Genomic DNA, 11,275 nt, shown 5'->3' on the forward strand with positions numbered 1-11,275 from the left:
CACAAAGACTGATGCTTTTTTTTAAAGCTTGCAGTCTGTGACGGCGGCTCAGGAGACTCTGCTGTTGAGGATCAGCCTGTCAAAGCCACAGTGATGCTAAATTTAACCGGCTTTAACTCTCTGATGGGCGAAGTTTGGAACGCCGACATAATTCATTATGAAGGAAGTGAAACAGGAAAAAGTAATTTAAGTTCACAGTTGTGCCGTTATTAAGCCAACCTCACAGAAAAAGGGTTTATACTGTGTGTTCGTGTTTTAATAAACTGAAGCACGGTTACCTTTCAGCTACTTGTTGAGGTGGGAGCTGATTTTCTCTTTCCTGATGATGTTTGCGTACGGAATCTGAAAGACACAAAAAGAGACGAGATCAGTCCTGAAAAGACCAAACTAAGCTGGTCACAGCCAAACTTCAGCAGCACCTGACTTTGCATTTAATATAAATAAATATATATTTTATGTGACAGTAAATCCATTGTTTTTCTCTAACACACACTTTCCTTTATTTTGAATTAAACAATTAAAAAAACTAAATTTCCTTTGCTGTAGAAACTTCAGGCGAGACGCAGAAAGTTTTTAAATTCTACCACACGGCAGCGCAAATTACACATTTTGTTGTAATTCATTTGAATGTCTGTGTGAAATTAATGTGTCGTTACCCTCAGACGGATCCATCTGCCGGCTCGAGACACATTCGTCAATTTGTGCACGTCGGCGTGCACGTACAGACTTACAAATGAGCTCCAGCGCCTGCTCGCTCTCGTGCCGCCGTGTTTACACGGATGCAGCGCGCTCTGCTGTGTGTTTTGGTGTGTGTTTTGGTGTGTGTTGTGCTGTGTGTTTTGGTGTGTGTTGTGGTGTGTGTTGTGGTGTGTGTTTTGTTGTGCGCGTGCCTCGTGTGCATACAAGCGTGTTCGGCTGTTGCATGTGTCAGAAAGCGAAGACAAACAGCGTCTGTCAGGCTGTCGGCCAGCTGCTCCGCTGATTGATGTCGACGGAAACACTCAGACGGCTGCGGAGGAACTTGTCACCCATGAAAGACAAACTAGATGATTGGATCTTTCCTTTTGATGGACAAATAAGCAACAGCACCAGAGTCCAGTCGACGGTTCTGTTTACTCACCATTTAATTTCTGTTTTCATTTCAACCCGAGGTTTAGAATTTCCTAATTATGTCTCCGATCTGCTGTAGTCGGAGCCGTAATGGAGTAATTATTGTCACATTCCCTCGTCTGTGTTTGATTTCTGAGCTTCCTGTTCAAACTGTGCACCTATATTTTAATGAGAAGTGCTTCATAATTACTCCTAATTATATTCTTTCTCAAAATCATTACAAAGACGCTTGTTTAAAGCAATCAGGGAGGCTTTTTTAAACTCGTCTATCTGTAATGGGAGGTTTTATTTGTCATTTAAAAGCATCTTTTCCATCGCACCGTGCCATTAGTCTTACCATCTGTAACTGCTGGACCATCTCCTCTCTGTAGGCGAGCTCTCGTTTCATCTGATCTTGAAAATTATCTGAAATTAGCGTAAATATCTCTGATTAGCTGGAGCAGTGATATCGTCTGAGTGAGTGATGGAGTACAGTTATGGAGGTTTAGAGGAAACAGAGGAGGAGAAAGGCAGAGAGTCGAGAGAGGACATAAAGGAAAGGTGTTAAAGACAGAGAAGGAGAAGTTGTCCTTCAGAAAAAAAGGAAAGTGGGGTGAGGGGGGGAGAAAAAAAAAGAAAAAATGACTTACGGAAGACAGGAAACGGCGAGGTGCCCTTCAGAGCGTGAAACTCCTGCTCCAGCCTCCTCCTGAAGTCGATCTGCTCCAGCAGAACCTTCTGAAGCTCCTCTGCAGGAGGACACCACGGAGGAGAAGAAAAGAGACATTATTAGATATATATATTTAAAAAAAGAGAAAACAGGGAACAATTAGTAAAACATTCCCTGCTTCTGATTCAGCATTATGGATCTATGAGGACTGGACCCGTCCACCTACAGCTGGTGCTACTCAGATAAACAGTCTTCACCTTTCTCCATGTTCTCCACGTCCTTCTTTAGCGGCACAGGAGAGGCAGCGCCTTGGCTCTGATCGCCTGAAAACATCAACACACACTTCATTAGAGACTCCGTCCACACACAAAGGAACACAGTTAAACTCTCAGCAGACTTTCATATTTCATAAAACATTAAAACAAAAAAAGACGTTTTGCACAAACACACTTTTTCTGATTGTCAAACTTGGAACGTGTTAATTTTTAATCCTCCACCTGAACGTTAAAGTGTTTCAATAAAAGCAGCTGCAGAAGTGGAAAAGCGAGTAAAGTTAAAAACGACTGAGTGGTGGCTAAAGGCCGACCCGGACGGAGCAGCATCACCCGGCTGTGAGCAGCAGAACTAAACGTGGCTTCGCAGATCAATGTGAATGAGCAGACGTAGCTCAGGACACAAAACACTCCAAACAGGATCAACCGGTTTAAAACAAAGAGAGCGTGATCCGGCAGAACCATCAGTGACCTCAGAGACAGCAAGTGTTCATTAAATCTAATGAACACTTTAGGAAACACTCTGTTGTTGAATGAAGCCAAATTCAGTGAATTAAACTGATCTGATGGTTTGTGTTGTCTCATACACCACATACATGTTTAGTGTCTGAACACTTCTGTACATGACGTCTGGCACTAAAAGTACTTTTAATATTATCACAAAACCAACATGTTCATGTTTATCACACACATATCACATGATCTCTTCTCTGTGTTTCAGGTGTTCTGCTTTAACAACATAAACTCTGCTCCTCGCTCAGCCTCCTGTGGGTGTGATTCTCCCTCTGGCCTCTGGGGGTCAGTGTAAGCCTGTAATCTGTGCTGCTGCCTTCAGCCTCCTCCTGCTGTCAGATCAAATCACACACATTAGCATAAATCAGTCTGCTGGTTTTAACACTAATGTGAAGGAGGGAGGCTGAAAACTGAGAGTCTAGATGACAATTCCACCAATTTTTCTGAACAAAACAGCAGAAACGCTGACAAATGCTGCGTTGTAATGTTATTTTTTGGCAATTGAATTAATGTGAACACCAGCAGCAGCCTGAGGTGAGGACAGCCAGCAGCAGCCTTATAGTCAGACGGGGTTTCATTTTAAAGCTCTGCTACGCTGGACATTAAATCTACTTGTTGCTTTTAAACTTTATCGTCTCCATCGCGTGCCGTCTCCAGATCCACAGCGTCTGTACTGTCGTGCATGTGTTTGTACTGACGTGTGAGTTGTGACAATGAGGCATCGAACGCCTTAAATGAAGCGATCCAGCAGCTCGACGTGTATATTCTCCTCCAGCCGCCTCATGTGCTGCCTCCTGAAGCCTCGCTGGGCTTCTCTCTCATTTAGAGCACAGAGAGCTCTCCTCTCTCTCCTCCTCTCTCTCCTCCTCTCCTTTCCTCTCCTCTCTCTGTCTCATTTGACAAGCAAATTTGCAGACAGTGCCCGAGGATAACAACCTCGTTTGACAGTCAATTAACCGTGAATAGTCAAAGCCAAGGCGGTTTGCATTACATAAATGGAAAATTAGATTATTTTTTCTCCCTAGAAACAGAAGGAGAGTTTAAAGACAGTGGAGGGGGGGTGGTGGGACTCAGAGGAATCAGGCCTTCTAATCACGTAGAGCTTCCCACCGCCCAGGGAGACGTTTGGCAATCAGGGGAAAGGTGGTCTCATTTAATTTGTTTCGTGTAATTTTTCGAAATACATTATACATTATGCGCAGGGATCATTACGGTGTGTGTGTGTGTGCAGGGGATCAGGGAATGGGGGGGAGATATAAATGTTGGCACAGATGTCATAAAGCACTTTTAATGTCTTCCTGACAGATATAAAAAGGCAATAAGCTGTGATCTTTTTCAAACGGGAAAGGTTTTTTGCGCTGAGAAAGGAAAAAAAAGGCAATTATGTCTGCGGCGATATGGGTCTGGGATGGAGATTGCCAGCGCGGCTGCTTATCTCTGAGCTGATGTTTTCTTGTTGAACTATAACGGCCCCCCTAAGAGCAACAGCCCCGGCGACAGCGCCGCTAAAGAGAGCCGGCGTGGCAGAGAGGCGGCGGCAGCAGCAGCTTTCCACTGCTGCTTCATCTCTCTGTGTATTTATATGAATCCCTGAACTCACCGTCTGAGAGGAGATGAAGCTGAAGCCTGAGCAGCGTCCTCTCACTGCTTCTGAACGCCATTTACCAAATGTAATCCTTTTAAAGTCGTAGTTTAAGATTTTTTATGTTTGTTTTTTTTTCTAAATTCAGATATTCCATGGTGGTTTAATCTGGAGTCCGTTAATGACCTCAGACGTGACATTCAAAATGCAGACATTAAATCTACCATGCCATGAAAATATCACCGTCACAACAACCTAATTTGGCAGTTTCACATTTTGCTTTTCTCTTTGCGATCCATTTCCTCCGTCTGGCTGCGGCTGCTCTGCAACCACTTGTGAAAGACGTAAGTGAGTGTTTGTACCTGAGCTCTCCCTCCAGTAGTCCGGCGCCGACGTCTCGCTCTCCGGCACAAAGAAACTATTCTGCTCTTTGTTTTCATCTGGAGGGAGAAGACGAGGGACACAGACAGGAAGAGAGATCCAGTAAGGCCCATTGGCTGAGCTGGTTATCCGGACACATGGAGATAACTAAGTGTACGCATGCTGCGCGTCTCCTTTGTGTGTTTGTGCGTCATGTGTACGAGTGTATGTGTGTGTGTACACTCGTACAAAACACACAGAAGACATTTTCTCCGGCAAAAGGGTCAGAGTGGGAGATGAGAGGAGCAAATGAAACGTCACAGCAAGATGAGGCTCACAGAGACTCTATAAAACCACTCAGACAATAAACAGAACAAAGATGCTACGACACAGCGGACTGGGATCGGGACCGTTTGGTCAGACAGATGGTGTGATGCTGTCTGATGGAAGAGTGTAAAAAAAATGTTCAAACATTTGATGAAACCAAGACATCGTAAAACAAGTGCAGGAGGACAGACGTAGCTTCATGCACACGGTAGAGAAAATAAAACGTTTCTGAGGGTTCGTATATGAATGAAAAACTCTTCTCTGGACAGCTGATGAAGTAATCTAACTACTATTTCATCAGAAGAGTGACGTGCACAAAGCTGATGATGTCCCACCATGTGGACTTTTAAACTAACGAACTGAAGAAGAAGAAGAAGAAGAAGAAGTCTGTGCTCACCAGGAATGCTGGAACTGTCTTTGGTTGCATATGCAGGGAGTCCTTCGTCTCTGTTTTTATGAACCTGGAAGTCACATAAAGTCGATGAGCATTTCATTGACATGCTACACATGGTACAGAGCAGCAGTGGGTTCTGACTGTTTAACAGCATTATGGGTTGTTTGGGTTTTTTTCCAAATACCTGCTATAAGGTCTCATTTTCAGGATATTATTATTATTGTTATTATTATTATATAGAATTTAACTCTTCCTTTATCCTCTCCCTGGTTTTAATCAACCAATGGCAGCATTTCTCCATCATGATTTAAACTGGACGGTGTGGCTTTATGCCTCCTTCCCTCTGTGTCTGATATCAGTGGGATATATGTGCAGAATGCTGCTCGGTGGATAATTTAACTAGTTTAAAACGCTCCTCATAACTCTGCTCAGTCGCTCCCTCCTCCTCTCGGAGGCCCGCTTAATGTGGGAGTCGACAGGTTAAAGATTAGAGCTGCCCTAACAGGCTGGGGTGACGGAGGGAGAACAAACACATCGTGGCCATTAAACAATCCACGCCTGGGCCTATTAGCCGGGATCAGAGTGGGGTGACTGTTTCAATTTCTACAGGGAGAAAGCGGCCTATCAATCTGCTTATGCAGATCGCACCGCCGCCTGACTGCAGCACCATTTAAATAATAATTAGCTAAAGTGGCCTGTGGGGATATTTACGTTTTTGTAAGCTGTGTCCTCTCGGTGAGGAGGGGTGGAGCCGGAGAGAGGCAGGCTGGCAGGAGGGGAGGCAGGCAGGCTGGGGGAGTCCTGGTGGATGGGATCTGAGGAGGACCGAGGGGAGGCGCTGGGATACATGGCGCCACTCCCTCTGTCCTTCCCTCTCTCCTCTCCGGCGCCGTCGCTCAGCGCAGGGAGGTACAGGTTGGTTTGAGTCTGTGGCGGCCTGCTCGTGAAGCTGCCCTCCTCCTCCTCGTCTTCCTGCTTCGATGACTCCACATCCACCTCCCCCTCCTCCTCGCTCTCTGCTCCTTCCGCTTCTCCGTCGCCTCCGCTCTCGCTGCCATAGCTACAGCTGCTGGTGGGCGACAGCCGCTGGTGTCGGTCCGACCCGGTGACCACCACCCCAAAGTCCTCCTCTGCTGCCCCAGCCACTCCTCCGCCGTTGCTGTGGAGCTTGGCGATGCTCTCTGCGTCTTTGATGACGGGGCGGAAGGCAGAACCGTAGCTGGGCTTCCTCGTCTGGAGGGTCGGGGCGTCCAGCAGCTTGAGCCAGCCCTCTGATGTCACAGGGCGAAGGTCGGGGGTAATTGTTGTGCACTCTGGGTCAAAAAGCCCAGATCTCTGTGTGGTGGTCCCGCTGTTGGGGGCAATAGTTGCACTGACACCATTTCCGTTGCCGCTCACAGCTCCAGATTCGCTGGGGTCCGACAGGTCCAGAAAGGCCTGGCGCAGGGAGGGGTTGTCTGCCAGGGAGGAGAGGCTGCTGGGCTGAGGCTGGAGGTAGGTCGGGACGGGGATGCCTCCTGCTGCTCTCGGCGGCCAGAACATGCAGAAAGGAGGATAGAAAGTGTCTTTGCGGCCAGGCCATAGAAGACCAGACAGCCCTGCTCCTTTCTGGCCGGCTGCTACGTCACTGTCCTCTTTTTTCTGCTGGCACAGGCCGAATGCTGGGAAGGGGTACGGGGACGGAAAGAGGGAGGTGGGAGGGAACTTCTGCAGCATGCCGAAGCCTTTGCTGGGGACGGGGATGACAGGGTAGCTACGTGGCGTCTTACGGGGAGACAGACTGTCTCCATCCAGGTCGTCGTCATCTTCGAAGCGGGATCTTTTCTGAGCGCCCAGGTCCGGTCCCATCATGTGAGGCACCACCGAGCCTTGGAGGCTCTTCATGGAGCCCATGGAGGAGCACTGGGCCGAGGAGGGCAGCGCTCTCTTTCGGCTGCCTCCATTGAACATAGCTTTGACGTCTTCCCACGCGTAGACGAGCTCGTCGGGTGGATGTTTGTCGGAGAGCTTGAGGTGTCGTCGCCAGGAGTTGAAGTTGGCGGCGTCGGGCTGGGTGTACTTGGCGTCCGGCGTGCGGTGGGAGTGGAAGATGAACTTGTTTGGGGAGAAGTACATGTTGCAGAAGGAGCACTTGATGCATTTGGCCCTGGAGCTGTTGTAGCGCGCTGGAATGAAGTTACCACGGCAACCCCAGGCGCACTCGTGTGTGACGTCGAAGGCGAAGTTGTCGGGCAGTTTCGGCGGCGAGTTCTCTCCCAGGAAGGACTTGCACAGGCGCTCGGCTTCGCGCTTGGTGATCATGCCGCAGCGCCGCGACGAGATGGGCATGGCGCCGGCCCGGCGGAGGATCTCCAGCTGCACCGGGGTGCACTGGACGCAGGTGATGCCCAGCGCCACGCGGCGGTTATGGATCTCATTGTAGCTGTAGTTCTTGAGGAGGGTGTTGGAGATCTGCGCCAAGCAAAGTCTCTCGTTGTTGTCGATGACGAGCGAAACGATGGGAACGCCGTACAGGATGACCTGGCCGACCTGGTTGGGTTTGAGGGGTGAGGAGGAGGAGGAAGGAGAGGGTGAGGACATGGAGGAGGATGAAGAGTGCAGATGGGCGGGCCTGGGTGGAGTCAGGGGCTCCTGCTGGTAAGAGCCTGAGGAGCTCGTCATGATGATGTCATTAGTGCTGGAAAGATGGGTCTTGTCCATGCTTTGATAGAAAGCGGCTGTACGGCGACCTGTTGGGACGGAGAGAGAGAAAGATCCACAAATGTTGAAGAAGTCACCATAAAAAGAGTTTTAATACTCGTGATCATTTTGTCTGCTGTCAACAGTCACCTCAGTCGAAACATGTCAAAGGCAAAAACAGCTCCTGTCTAAAAAATACTCAGCGTCTAATAAAAAAAGAAAAACCTTATACCTAGTTTGAATACTCCCTTTTATATAAATATTTATTGGATATAATTTGAAATACCTGAATAATAACTCATAATATACATAAATTCTGTTGCAAAAATGCTCCAGATAATAACGTGATAATGTGTGAAATGTATTTAAAAGAATAACAGAAGAAAGAGGAGAGTATCGATCACTTTAAATTAAATAAATCTGTTTTCCTATTTACAGTCTGTCTTTTTTTTAAGGATTTAAGAAAATTTAAATAAATCATCATCACTACAAAATATAAAAAACTAGACTGCTGCCATCTGAGCGACTCGCACTAAATTATTGGAGCCAAAGAAAAAACGAAAACTGAATTAGGACACTGGATTATTATTTTATTAGTGTTTGGTTGACCCTTTAAAGAAATATAAAATGATGGTATTTTTCAGATCTTTATGTAGCTTCTAAACATTTAAACAAATATATTTAATAAGGCTTTTAATTGCTGTGTTTTACCTGAAGTCTGTTCATAAATCTATCCTGTGTGTGTTTTCAGCAGAACATGGCCAAGATGACAGAGGATCAGAAACACACTCCTCCACACCGGCAGCAGTCAAATATAGTATATATAATATATAATAATATCAAACATTACCAACAAACACAAAGGCTCAGGTTGTTTTATTTTTAATTTTGTGTTGTGATATATCAAAAAATGTGGAACCTAAAACATTAATTCTTGACTAACAGCCACAGCGTGCAGGCAGGTTCTGAAGCAGCTTACTGGCTTTTTATTATTATTACTATTATTATTGTTATTATTATTATTTTTATTATTTGCCAACAATCACATTAGAATTTTATTAAAAGAACATTTCACTTTCATTTCATGCTGGCTGTGGAGCTCTGAGGTGGAAACACTTTCTGTGTCATCTTTCATCTTAAAAATATTTCTGTTTTATTATATTTATTTTAATATATACTTGTATATATTTGTATGTTTTTTTTAAAGCATGATTTGCACAAAATGAATGAAGAGTGTCACAGTAAATGAATATGAATTTTAATTTGCTGTGAGACAGAAAATGTTCCTGCTGTTTTATTTCAATCATGTTTTTAAATTTATAAACAAAGCACCTTTTTTTTTTTTTTTTTAAAAATCTTTATAATATAAATCAGCTCAGAGGGAATATTACCTGCAAACTGAACAACTCCTAAAATTCAGATTTCAATTACACACACTCCTTGAATTATTTCACTCAGAGCAGATGAACATGAACCTTTTTCAAAAATGTTTTAATAACCAAAAAAATAATAATATAGGAGGAGATATTGTTTTCAGTTTGTTTGAACTATTTCAAGAAATAATTGAACAAATAAAATGCTGATAAGTGAGCACTTATTTGAACATTTTATTCACTAGAATAAAAAATAAGATAAAAAATAAAGCAGCGGAATTAGAAGCAGCAAAGAGCACAACGAGTAAAACCAAAAGCGGTCGTTTAGAATCAACTAATTACAGGCTGCAGATTAATGACAACAGAACGAACACTGACATCATGTTCAGAGACTTCAGATCACATTATTATATTAAAGTAGAATTCCAGCTTGTTTTTCTGCTGCAGGCCTTAAACCGGCGACAGTTCAGCTGCACGTTAACGGACATGAACAATATTAAAGGCGGTTTGTTGAGATAATAATTAAAGAACAATAATCAGAACGATGATGTTATTTTACGGCAGCGTGTAGGAAAGTGACACAAGCGTTTCTTTAAATCATTTCCAGAAGCTGACAGACCTCTGGGATGAATTTGGGCTGATGGAAGTGGAGCAGGTCTTACCTCTGACTTCTGGGAATAATCCCAACAAAACAAAACAAACCAGGAAGATCCCGTCACGACAGGAAGCGGTTCATCCTGCGCAGCTTCGAAAAACTCATTTTTAAAAACGAAAAAAGAAAAAAGAAAACACACCGACACGGTATCCGGGAACACGTGGACTCGGTACCGGCTTCTCGCGCCTCTCCAGCTGTGGAGTGAGTCCGCTCGCGAGGTGTGAGTAAACTGCGGTGCTCGCGCCGGCTTTATTCCCTTTTCAGAGACTCCACGCGCCGTCCTAATCCGTCTCTCTCTCTCTCCCCCGTCCACCCCCTGTGTCTCTCACCCCTCCACTCTCTCTCTCTCTCACCTGCCTCCAGCTTGATTGGCGTGCAGCACGAGCTCAGCCCACCATCCAGGACACACACGTGCGCGCGCACAACTCCACGCGCACTCCCATCCCTCCTCTCTCCTTCACGCGCCGCGCAGCCACACCAGTGAACTTGGTGTCAGTCAGCAGAACCGAACTGAGACAAACACAACATTCAGGACCACTTCTTAGCTCACGCGCCTCCGTATCGGTGACCTGATGAATATTAACATCGAATTAATTTGGCGTTTCCACCCCCCTCCACCCCCCTCCACCCGCAGCTCCACGTGCAGCTCCACGCCCAGTCATAACTACAGCACGAGCCATCAGGACGGTGTCTGCTGCTCCGCTGCACATGCACCCTGAGTTGCAAATTAATTACCAGCAAACTGATGTTCAAAGTGACTGCTGGCAGCAGAAGAGGAGGCTGGCTGGAGATGTGGCTCTTAAACACCGACAGAGAGGAGCAGAAACATCAGGCTGACCGGAGGCTGGAAGACAGGAGGAGAGGAGGAAGGCAGCAGACAGACAGACAGACAGACAGAAGAAGGCTTCTGGAACCAGGACTCTTCATGTGCAGCTTGTTCCCAGGCCGTGATGGAGGCTCCACCCAGAGCCCTCTCACCTGAGCAGGCCTCACATGTTGGTGTGGTACCAGTGAGGGGTTCTGGTCAGTGTCCTCTGAGGCGGCCCAGGAATTCCTCTCCACACCTCTTCCTCCTCCAGCTCCTAAACCAGGGATGCTGCTGCTACTGAATTACTGCTTCCACTAAAAATATGCAGGCAAATTACTGATATGAAGGTGAAGACCTAAATAGGGACGTCCATAACCCAGATACCAGCTGAAGGATCTCATTTAACTCTTCGTGGGACTCGTGGGGCGGTGCAGCTCCAAACACTGCCTGTCCTTGTTAATTAAAGGAGGTTCATAACAAAGTTGTTCTCAGAGCAGAAGTCTTGTGTGTCCTGGTGTCCTGGTGTCCTGGTGTCCTGGTGTCCTGGACGGAC

At 46.1% G+C, this 11,275-nt stretch overlaps 1 protein-coding gene across 1 annotated transcript; it reads right to left on the reverse strand.

Annotated features, from left to right (window-relative positions):
* Positions 1 to 285: 285 nt before the first annotated feature.
* On the reverse strand, positions 286 to 10,055 carry skor2 (SKI family transcriptional corepressor 2). The gene is made up of 8 exons (XM_008278052.1): positions 9,922 to 10,055; positions 5,919 to 7,936; positions 5,211 to 5,274; positions 4,489 to 4,566; positions 2,017 to 2,082; positions 1,740 to 1,838; positions 1,448 to 1,515; positions 286 to 342 (listed from the first exon to the last, which is right to left on the reverse strand). Exons 2-8 carry the CDS (start codon positions 7,905 to 7,907, stop codon positions 286 to 288), a joined length of 2,421 nt encoding a protein of 806 aa, XP_008276274.1. The 5' UTR covers positions 7,908 to 7,936; positions 9,922 to 10,055.
* Between the last annotated feature and the right edge of the window lie 1,220 nt (positions 10,056 to 11,275).

The sequence above is a fragment of the Stegastes partitus genome, unplaced genomic scaffold (genome assembly GCF_000690725.1).
Source record: "Stegastes partitus isolate 25-593 unplaced genomic scaffold, Stegastes_partitus-1.0.2 Scaffold114, whole genome shotgun sequence".
NCBI classification, from domain to species: domain Eukaryota; kingdom Metazoa; phylum Chordata; class Actinopteri; family Pomacentridae; genus Stegastes; species Stegastes partitus.